Raw genomic sequence first — 11879 nt, 5'->3', positions numbered from 1 at the left:
GCCACCAGGCAGACTCCTCCTTGGTGGACAAAGGAAACAAGCTGATTATATGGCAAGATTACTGTCACAAAAATCCCAATCAAGCCCACTGGCCCCTGTATTATATTTAACTCTTCCCACAATGATGCCTAACTATGGACTGGCTGAACAAAAGCACCTGATCAAACTTGTAGCATCCTGCAGAGAGGATGTATGGCATTTGATACAAGACAAAATTGCCCTGCCAGAGGCTCAGGCTGAAGCAGTCATTAACCTAATACATAATTTACTACACATTGGGCCTAAGGCACTTAAATATTTCCTAAACCCCTTGATTTATTCTCCCTTCCTGCAACAGCTGATTAGTAAAGTCAGTTCCTCCTCTTCTTTGTGTGCCACCATTTCTCCCCAAGGAGGCCTATACCCCTCTTTTTCTACCCAACAAAAGTGGGGAGTTTTGCCAGCACAGGACTGTCTAATTGATTTCACCCATATGTCCTCTGACAAAAAAACTAAAATCTCTTCTTACCATGGTTGACACCCTAACAGGTTGGGTAGAGGCTTTCCCCTCAAAGGATGAGACAGCTAGCATGGTGGCCAATGCTCTATGCTCTGACATTATAGAGCTCTATGCTCTGCTCAGTTTGGACTCCCTAATTTCTTACAGTATGATAATGGACCAGCTTTCATTTCTAAGATTACCCAACAGGTGGCGCAAGCCCTTGGCATTTCTTGGAAGCTCCACATCCCATATCAACCACAGTCAGCAGGAAAGGTTGAAAAAATGAATGGTATTCTTAAAAACCATCTAACAAAATTCTCCCTAGAGCTGTGGCATCATGGCCTGAACTTCTACCACTGGCTGTGGCCCACAAACAGGCCACCCCTCAAAACCCTACCTTCATGAGCCCCTTTGATTTCTGTACGGTCGCCCTTTTTTGCTTAATCATTCTCTCCCTTCAGCTCTCCCTCCTTTGGCTTCCTATCTCCCTTACTTGTCTTTTCTCAGGCACCTTTTTCATAAACACATTGACCGACCTCTATCTTCTCCAGCCTGGGACTTAAAAAAGGGTTTCACATTCTGCAGCCACAGCCCTTACGCTGGGAGACCAAGTCCTTCTCAAGCCTCCTTAACCAAAACATCTCCAACCACAGTAGACTGGGCCCTTCATAGTGATCCTCACCACATCTACTGCTGCCAAACTGCTAGGTGATCCCAACTGGCATCATTTTACTCTGCTAAAAAGAACTCCATTACAACAGTCTCATAAAAAAATTCTCCTGTACAATGTTGGGGCCTACTAAGCTCTGTTTTTCTTCTTCTCCTTCTTCTTTTTTTTTTTTTTTGCGGGTCTGGGGATGGAACCCAGAGGCATTTGACCTCTGAGCTACACCCCCTGACCTATTTTTTATTCTTTATTTTGAAACCGGGTCTCACTGAGTTGCAGAGGGCCTCACTAAGTAGCTGACGATGTCCATGAACCGCGATCCTCCATGTTTCAGCCTCCCGAATACTGGGATTACAAGTGTGCGCCACCACGCCTGGATTGTTTTTCTCTGCATAACTCTCTTTAATGTTTTATTTCAGAGGAACCTTCAATCACCTTCCACTGCCCACTTCCAAATGACCCAACCTCTCTGGGCCAAAGGGCCCCTATAATGATGTCCCCTCGGCCAGCAGGAAGTAGTCATTGACTCTGTTGTCAACCAATATCACCAAAAGGCCAGGATGATAGGTTGAGTCCCCACCTCTACCCTTCACAGGACCCTGCAGTTGAGATAGGAGGCTCCAGAGGTCTAGAAGCCAGAAGCAGACGTGCGGCGACTTCAGATGTCTTGCTAGCCCTACTCACAAGACCCTGGCTACTTAAATGCCCTTAAGTTCTCTATTGGGATCTCCCCCTGCCACAAGGTTGGATGACCATGCCCAAAAGTGCCAATTAATTAAAAGGGCTCAGTCTTAACACTACTTTGCTGGATTTTGCCTCCCTTGCAATTTCCAACTCAATTTCAATGTTACAAATCTAGCAAGAAAATATTGTAGGTTACACACCTGGCTTTTTTCAGTTAATAAATTTCTGTATGGGAATGGATGCTACAGAAATTTTCAAAATATACAATCCAAATCCAGTTCTTTTTTGTTTTCAAATGAAAATTATTACCGATGATTAGCAACTTGAGCCTATTATAGGAAATTACAATCCCTGAACACATACACATTTCCTTAACCTTATCAATGGAGTAGAGGATTTGTTGCTGTTGTCAGACAGATTTTATGTCTGTCTAGATTTTTTTTCTATTTTCTTCAAAGATGTGAATTTAATAAGTGTGAGAGCCTGTTACATTATTTTATATTGTGAATATTCTAGATCCCACCATTCCATATACCATTTTCTTGTAAGGACAGCATTTGCAGATTTGCTATGAACTGTGGAGCTGAACTCCATTGATTTTATACTTGACTCAGAGGATCAGCTCTGTAAAGTCTTTTGCATGAAAAAAGTGAATGTTTGACTTGATTTTGAATGTACTTTTAAAATATCTTCTTAAAAATATTTTGCTTAATCACATGGTGTTTTTTCTTGCATCTTAATAAATATTTCTTAGTACTTTTCCCTCCCTCAAGGTAGTTTATATTTGGTCATACCAAAAAATGAGTAAAAGATCAAATACCAAAATGTTTATGAAAATTTTGTCTAAATACTGGTTGATTGCACAGGTTAAATAAAACTTTTCTCCTTTGTTAAAGAAAGGAGAGAAAGAAACACTGAACTACTTACAGGTCAACTATTTGAGTTTCCCCTTTCCTGAAATATAAGAAACTTATTTCACTGAAAATATAATTCCTATTTAAGTATGGTGGCATATGCCTGTGATCTCAGCATCTGGGAAATTAAGAAGAGAGGACCAATGGTTTGAGGCCAGCCTTCCCTACTCAGTGAGACCTTCATCAACTTAACAAAACCATGTTTCAAAATAAAAAAATGAAAATGGCTGGTAGTATGACTGAGAGGCTGAATGCCCCTGGCTTCAATTCTCAGAACAATACACAAAAATGTAAAACAGAAAAATTCAACTTTTATGGATTGACAGTCCTATTATTCCTCTCTGCATATATATATATATATATATATATATATATATATATATATGAAATGATTATAAACTTTATAAGCCATTGCAGTAACCATTGTAGTAAAGACAGAAAAAAGATTTGATTATGTGCAGTGAAGAGTAAGTGCAATTTGGATGGAAGAGCATCTTTGTTGTTCAATTTAATATTCAGTTACTTTAAAATATTGGCCACTTAATAAAAAAGATGCTCATCATTATCAACAATGCTTCACTGAGCAACAGCCCATCTGTGCCATTAGGGATTAATCACTTCTCTCAGAAAACAAGTCAAGTGACCTGTTCTAAGCAATTTTCAAGTACAAATGTTGGTTTCTGATTGAGTTTCATAAAATAATGTTACTGTAGTAAATTCTATATTTTTCAGCTCTAGCAACTCATTTTAAACTGTTTTACCTTTAAAATAATACACAATGTGTACCTCTGTTCTGATATACATGTGTATTGATAAATACTGGTATCAATGCATTATAAAATAAAATAAATGCATATATATACATATATACATATATACATACATATACAGATACATATATACATATACATATATATATATATATATATATATATATATATATATATATCTCACACACAAATTATGTCAGCCTAAATTGATATCTAAGCCTATTCACTCTTTTAAAAATGCTATAACATATAATGAGAAATGTGCTGACATTTATGTTTAGTCAGAATCTAATAATGTTGATGATTGTCTCGGGGTATCACATTATTGACATACTATTTATTGTTATGGTCATTTTATTAGAGACCAATAAAGGACTGAAAACAATGTCAAGCAACCTATCAAAACATCTGCTGTTAAAATGCCAGCTTTCTATGTGTAAAATAAGTGTAGGAGGGGAGTGCTTAGAATCCTATCCAGCTCTAATTTCCTAGAAATATGATAAGAACACTTACCAGGTCACTACTTTACTTTAATTCTCCTTTATTCTTCACCTTGTAAAAGCCAGTCAATGCTCCACTGCAAAACTGTTTGATGCTTAGAGTAAAACAACTATCATCTTCCTGTTAATATCTATCACAATCCATTTAGGGTAGCATTTTTATGTTCATAAAAATTTGTATCTGCCTTTTTTTAAACAAGGCTCTGTTTCTTCAGATAAAGCAAGACCTTTTATATGTTTTTTTGAGCATTTTCAAGTTAATGTTTAGTCTCACATAAGATCCCAAGGAACCCTAATTCTAAGATTCAAATATCCCATGGGAAAAGACCTGTGAGAAATTAAGCAATTCCACCAGAGATTTAATTAAACACGCTGTCAAGTGAGATAACAATGTGTTATTTTAAGATATGACAAAGACTCAAAGTAACTTATTTTGGTTTTCAAAATGGTAGATTATATAAAAAATTGGATCACGGCAGTTGTATAATATTTAATTTAATCAAGTCAAATCAATGTATCCAACAACTATTAGTACATTGTATGCATAGATATGGTGGAATAAACTGGAAATAAGTGAAATATCTTCAGTGATTTAAAATTTGAAGATACTGAAAATCAAGATGATGAAATAAAAACAATTTGAAAGTATTAAATAAGTATAATATATACTATAATATATTTTACTTTATATTCAAGTTAAATTATAGCCATCCAATGTTTTCTTCTTTATGGCTGAGTAAAATTCCATTGTGTACATATTCCATAGTTTTGTAATCCATTTATCTTGGCTGGTTCCAGTTTAACAATTGTGAAGTGCACATCTATAAGCATAGATATGCATAAATTAATTTGGTAGCTTGGTTTCCATTCTATTGTATAGATATTCAGAGATGATATTGCTGGGTCATATGGTAGGTTAATTTCTATTCATCTGAAGGTCCTCCATACAATTTTTTAAGTGGTTGCACTAATTTGCAACTCTACCAGCAATGTATTAGTTTCCACTTCACACCCTCACCAGCACATATTGTTTGTGTTTTTAATAATTGCCATTCTAGTTGGAGTTATGTGAAATCTCAGGGTAGTTTTTATTTGCATTTATCTGATTGCTAATGATATTGAATATTTTTATACATTTGTTGGCCGTTTGAATTTTTCTTTTGTGAAGTTTTTATTTAGTTCACTTGCCCATATTTTGATTGAGTTATTTGTTTTCTTAGCAATACGTTTTTTGAGTTCACTATATATACTAGATAATAGCCTTCTATTGGAGTAGTAGTTGGCAAAAATTTTCTTTCATTCTTTTAACTCTCTGTTGAGGTTTTTGATAGTTTATTTGCTACACAGAAGCTATTCAGTTTAATGCAATTCTAATGCAATTTTATTGATCCTTCTTTTAATTTCTTGTGCCTTTTGAGTCTTGTTGAGGTAGTTTTTACTTGTGCCTATCTGTTGAAGTGTTGGATCTATGCCCTCTTCTAGTAGCTGCAAGGTCTGTAGTCTAATTTCTAGGTCTTTGATCCATCTTAAATTGGCTCTTGTGCATGATGAGAAAGGAAGCTATATTTTCATTTTCTGCATATGGTTAACCTGTTTTGCTAACACTATTTGTTGAATAGGCTATCATTTTTCCAATGAGTATTTTTGTCTCCTTTGTGAAAAATCAAATGGTTGTAAGCATACAGATTTGTTTCTGAGTCTTTTATTTTCTTTACAGTACTGGGGATGGGATGGAAAGCGGGGACATTCTAGCTGGGAGCTACACCCCCAGTCCTATTTTTTATTGTTTATTATGAAACGGGGTCTCACTGAGTTGCAAAGGACCTCACTAAGTAGCTGAGGCTGTTCAGAAACTGTGATCTTCCTGTCTCGCCTCCCAAATGCTGAGATTACAAGTGTGCACCACCATGCCCGGCTTTCTGAGTCTTTTATTTTGCTCCATTGATTTATGTGTCTGTGTTTATTCCAAAATCAAGCTGTTTTTATAACTGTGACTTTGTAGTATAGTTTATTTGAAATAAGATATTGTGATGTCTCCAGCATGGTTCTTGTTGCAGAGGACTTCTTTGGCTATTTTTGTTGTGGTGGTTCCAAATAAATTTAAGGACTGATTTTTCCATGCTTGTGCAGAATGATCTTGGTAATTTGATGGGTATTGCATTGATCTGTAGATCACTTTTGGAAGAATAACTAATTTGATATTTATTCTGTATATCCAGTAACATGAAAGGTCATTCTATCTTTTAAGGTCTTTGATTACTTTTAATATTTTATAGTTTTCTTTGTAGAGGTCTTTTATCTCCTTGCTTAGGTTTATCATAACAATTTTATTATTTGGGCTAATATTGTGAGTGGAAGTGTTTTTTGGGATTTCTCTTTTTAGAATTTTTTAAATGTATGGATGGCATACAGGAAACATCTGATTTATTAAGGTTTATTTTGTATTTAGAGACTTTATTGAAGTTGTTGATCAATTCTATAAGGCTTTTGGTTAAGTTTGTTGGGTCTTCTAAGTATAATATCATGCCATCTACAAATAGAGATAGTTTTAGTTCTTATTTTTCTCTTTGTACTCCTTTTATTTTCTTCTCTTGCCTTACTGTTCTCATTAGAAATATCTAGAGAGATAATGGATACACCAATTATCTCCATAATGCCGATTACTTCACATTGTATATATGTATATCGCAACTTTAAGTTATATACTTTGAAGGCATGTAGTCTTTTATTTTATTTAAGTAAACTAAAAATAAATTAAAACTAAAAATAAAGAATGAATGAGTAGCTGCTTATATCAAAATATTTCAATATTTTAAATAGATAACAAGATACTACCTGTGCCTATATGTTGGAGTGTTGATTGTATGCCTTTCTCTAATAACTTCACAGTCTCTGGTCTAATTTCTAAGTCTTTGATCCATCTCGAGTTGATTCCTGTGCATGGTGAAAAGTAAGGATTCATATCCAACTTTCTACAAATGGATAGCCAGTTCTCCCAACACCATTTGTTGAAAAGGCTGTCTTTTCTCCAACATATGAGTTTTGCCCCTTTGTCAAAGATCAATTGACTATAGATTCATGGGTTTGTTTCTGTATCTTCTATTCTGTTCCACTGGTCAGTCTGCCTATTGTTGTGCCAGTACCATGCTGTTTTTACTACTATTGCTCTATAGTATAATTTGAAGTTCAGGATTGTGATGCCTCCTGCCTTGGTTCTTGTTGCTGAGAATTGCTTTGGCTATTCTGGGTCTTTTCTTTCTCCATACAAAATTCATTACTGATATTACCAGGTCTATGAGAAATGGTATTGGTATTTTAATGGGGATTGCATTGAATCTATAGATCACTTTTGGCAGAATGGCCATTTTGATGATATTTATTCTGTCTATACAAGAGCAAGGGAGATCTTTCCATCTTCCAAGGACTTCTTCAATTTCTTTCAACACTGCAACATTAGTCACAGGCAGTAACTTTCTCAATAAGACTTCCAAAGCACAGGAAATTCAAGCAAGAATTAATAAGTGGGATCTCTTTAAACTAAAAAGTTTCTTCTCATCAAAGGAAACCATCAAGAACCTAAAGAGGAAGCCTACAGAATTGGAGATCTTTACCAGCCACCACTATGATATCCAGAATATACAAAGAGCTCAAAAGACTCTATACTAGCAAACAAAACAAAACAAAACAAAATCAAGAAATGGGCAACTGAAATGAATAGATACTTCACAAAGGAAGAGATACAAATGTCCAATAGAATAGGTACTTCACAAAAGAGATACAAATGGCTAATATATACATGAAAAGATATTCAATATCACTAGCCATCAGGGAGATGCAAATCATAACTGCACTGAGATTCCATCTAACCCCAATCAGAGTGGCAAGCATAAAGAAATCAAACAACAATTGCTGGCAAGGATGTGGTGTAAGAGGAACTGTTTTACACTGTTGGTGGGAGTGCAGAGTAGTTCAGCCACTATGGAGATCAGTACGGAGATTCCTTAGAAAACTGGGAATAGATCCACCATTTGATCGGGCAATACCTCTCCTGAGTATCTTTCCAAAGGGGTTGAAATTAGAGAACTACATTAACATATGCATACCCATGTTCATAGCAGCACAGTTTGTAATAGCCAAAATATGGAACCAACCTAGATCTCCATCAACAGATGAATGGATTGCAAAATTATGAGAAATACACACAATGGAATTCTATTCAGCTATAAAGAAGAATAAAATAATAGCATTTTCAAGAAGATTGAAGGAACTGGAGAACATTATGTTAAGTGAAATTAGTCAAGCACAGAAAGAGAAGGGACATATGTTTTCTCTAATATGCTCAAGCTAGGAAGTAGTGGTAATACCAGAGGGACTCCAGATGATGGAGGGGAAATCTCAGCAAAGCTTTAATGGAAGATTAGGAGAGGAATAAAGCTGAGGTTGTTCAATGGAGGAGCTACATACGAATATGTGTAATAGCATAAATACAACACGATTAACCTGGACACTCTTTATTGGGAGTGGGGAGGGCAATGGGGGGAAGGACAAGAAGCACAATCTAAATGTACACCATTTTCAATATGTTCCACTTAAAAATAAAAATTAAAAAATATACAGGCAAAACAAATAAATAAGTAAAATAAATAGATAACAAGAATCCTCAACCCCAAAGATGTCTTTAAAAATACATTAATTACAGTAAAGTTTATAGGTCAGGTTCTAGAAGGTGATGATGATCATAATCATGATCATGATGATTGTTTTAAAACCAGATAATAACAGTCTGAAGCTGGCAACTTATCTTCAGTTTACACTTGAGAAAACAGAGCTTGAGATTAAGCATCTTCCCAAAAGCCATTCATTAGTCAGGAACTACACAGGCATAGTATTCCTTCCAGTTTATGAAAGCAGTAAAATATCTAAATTGCATTTAAATGACTGACTTGTAAATCTAAAGACAAAAGCAAATCACAAAGAAATTTTAAGAGAACAAGAACAACAAATAAATGATGTAGTTGTGTAGAATCAAGAAAAGACCAGTTGTGACTTAGTCTTTAAAGATGAGTGTGTTAAGATGAAAAAAAGAACTCCCAGAAATACCAGGTTCTCCTTCTTGGGATTGTGAATGCTATCTAATTTGGAGAGTTTATTTGGGCATTTGATTAGATGAAGAATCTAGACATGAGGAGACTTTTCTGGATTATCTGTCAGGTTTGGGGGGAATGCTAAATGGCTTTACAAGAAAGACAGTTTGCCTTCTAAGAGGGAAACAAAGCATTTTTCATACAAACACATGCAAACCCATGAGTGAGTTGATGTAATAAAGAGAAGCAGAGAGAGGTTTGCAAGTGCTTGAATATCAGGTGCTTGACTATTTCCAAAATTATTTGGCTTAACATTTCTTTTTGAGAAAAACAAAATTACACAGCACTGAAATGGAAATTTACCTTTTAAAAGCAGATAACAGAAAGATGCAGTAATAAATTTGCATTCTTTATGTATCTATATTTTGTTCCAGTATTCCCCCCAAGGAAGGAAAATATTACCCACCTAATGATTCTATGAATGAGCCAATTTGACTACTGAATGCCTGCTGTCACCAAAAAATGGAAGAAGCAAGAAGTGGGTTCTCCCCTAGAACATTCTAAAGTGGGTCCACCACATGATTTTGGCCAACTGATACTGATTTCATATTTATGATTTCCAGAACTGTGAAAAAAATAAGTGTGTAGTTTTAAACCACCAAATATAATAATTGTTTTCCAAAAACCACAGGAAATTAATATAATGGGTTTAGGAAACAATAGTATAGAAAATATAGTGGATTAATAAAATTATTTCTAGTAAATAAAAGAATAAAATATTAACCAAGACAGAAACTCATAAAAATGAATAAATAATCAAATACATAACCTAATTGTTTAATCAGAAATTAAGATGGAAAACAAAATGAAAGTAAAAAAATAATAAAAATAACAGTTAATTTATTAGTTATAATATACAATATATACAGATAAAACTTTAACAAGCACATTTTAATTTCCATGAATATTTTTCAGAAATAGAGACCAGTGTATATATATATATATATATATGTGTGTGTGTGTGTGTGTGTGTGTGTGTGTGTGTGTGTGTGTTTTCTAATGTTCCAGAATTATAATTAAAACAGAAAAACAATAAAATAGAAAATAATGGAGAATGAGCACAAACAATATCTGTAAATACATATAAATATATTGAGAGCTAGGTTCATATTTTCAAGAAAAAGCACTAGCAATAAGTAAATGTATGCTTTTCTCTAAGAAAAGTGAATTCAACTCAGTGATAATGGTTATATGTGTCAAGGATAATGAAAAACTCATTTTCTATGTGTACTTTGTTGGACAGACCTTATGCCAAGAAATTGAGTCTAAATATGCCATCTTATATCCAAATCCATTTTAACCAATCAGAGCAGCTAAGTTAACAGATTTGTTTAAACTATCAATTATTAAACACAATATGGTTTAACATACAGTCTAGTAGACAACCAGAAAGCCTACCCAATCACCTGACTCTAGAAATATTGACCTATTTGATACTTCATCCACCTCCATCTAAACAAACCTCCTTTAAAGGTTCCATTTACAACCTCGAAATCCACCTAACAAATGGCTCCTCAGAAAGTACTTTGAATCCCACTACTTTCTTGAGAGCTTCTTTCACATCCTTGTTCCTCAGGCTATAGATCAGGGGGTTCAGCATGGGAATCACGACAGTGTAGAACAAGGTGGCCACTTTGTCAACTTCCCGACTATCGCCTAGGCTGGTCCGACAATAGATGAACAGGATCGTTCCGTGGAAGACAAGGATGGCTGTGAGGTGGGAGGCACAGGTGGAAAAGGCTTTGCGCCTTCCCTCTGCAGAGCGCATCCTCAGGATGGTGATGAGGATGAAGAGGTAGGATGTGAGGATGACTATGATGGTAAGGATCTCATTGAATGTGGGCACAAGAAATGCCATAAGCTCATTAATAGTCACATCAGAGCAAGCAAGGGAAAAGATAGGTGGAAGGTCACAGAAGAAATGGTCAACCACATTTGTTTTATAGGATGGGATTTCCAGAGCTAAACACAAGTGAATCACAGAACAGACCGTTCCACAGAGGTAGCAAGCAGAAACCAGTGTCATACAGAGATTTGGGGACATGTTGACCATATAGAGTAGTGGGCTACAGATAGCCAAGAAGCGGTCATAGGCCATCACAGCCAAAAGGAAGACCTCTGTGACCACACACGTGCAAAATAAATAGAATTGCACCATGCACCCCAGAAATGAGATTGCTTTGTCCTCGTTTAAGATAATGGATAGCATCTTTGGGACAATTGTTGTGGAGAAACAAAAGTCTACAAAGGACAAGTGGCTGAGGAAAAAGTACATGGGGGTGTGAAGTAGAGAGCTGAGCTGAATCAGTGCAATGATGCCTACGTTGGCCAAAACTGTGACCACATAGATGAGAAGGAACACCAGGAAGAGAACGACTCTCAGCTCAGGAACATCTGACAGCCCCAGAAGAATGAACTCTGTCACAGAGGTGCAGTTTTCTTTTTCCATCGCCACATGAGTCAAGTTTAGGAAAAATAATGTGTATTTTATTTTTTTCTGCGAAGACAATAAGAGAGAAAATTTTACATTAATTTCAAAAAATAAAATAATATATCATTGACATCAGAATACTTATGAAGTATAAAAATATACAACTGTGAAATAAGTTAAAATGTTAATATCTCATTCTATTCCACTAATAATGAATCCATCTATGCATCAGCAGTAACCTTATATCATTCTCAACATTTTCTACCTCAATAGGAGCAGATGGTTCAT

At 35.3% G+C, this 11879-nt stretch overlaps 1 protein-coding gene across 1 annotated transcript; it reads right to left on the bottom strand.

Annotated features, from left to right (window-relative positions):
* Nucleotides 1–10640: 10640 nt before the first annotated feature.
* Nucleotides 10641–11609, bottom strand: LOC308259827 (olfactory receptor 5L1-like; the record flags this gene model as incomplete). Its single annotated transcript, XM_080691123.1, has 1 exon — nt 10641–11609. One exon carries the CDS (start codon nt 11607–11609, stop codon nt 10641–10643), a length of 969 nt encoding a protein of 322 aa, XP_080547249.1.
* Nucleotides 11610–11879: the final 270 nt, after the last annotated feature.

Source organism: Muscardinus avellanarius, assembly GCF_963383645.1.
Source record: "Muscardinus avellanarius genome assembly, chromosome: 1".
Lineage (NCBI taxonomy): Eukaryota > Metazoa > Chordata > Mammalia > Rodentia > Gliridae > Muscardinus > Muscardinus avellanarius.
This window is presented reverse-complemented; position numbering and strand designations above follow the sequence as displayed.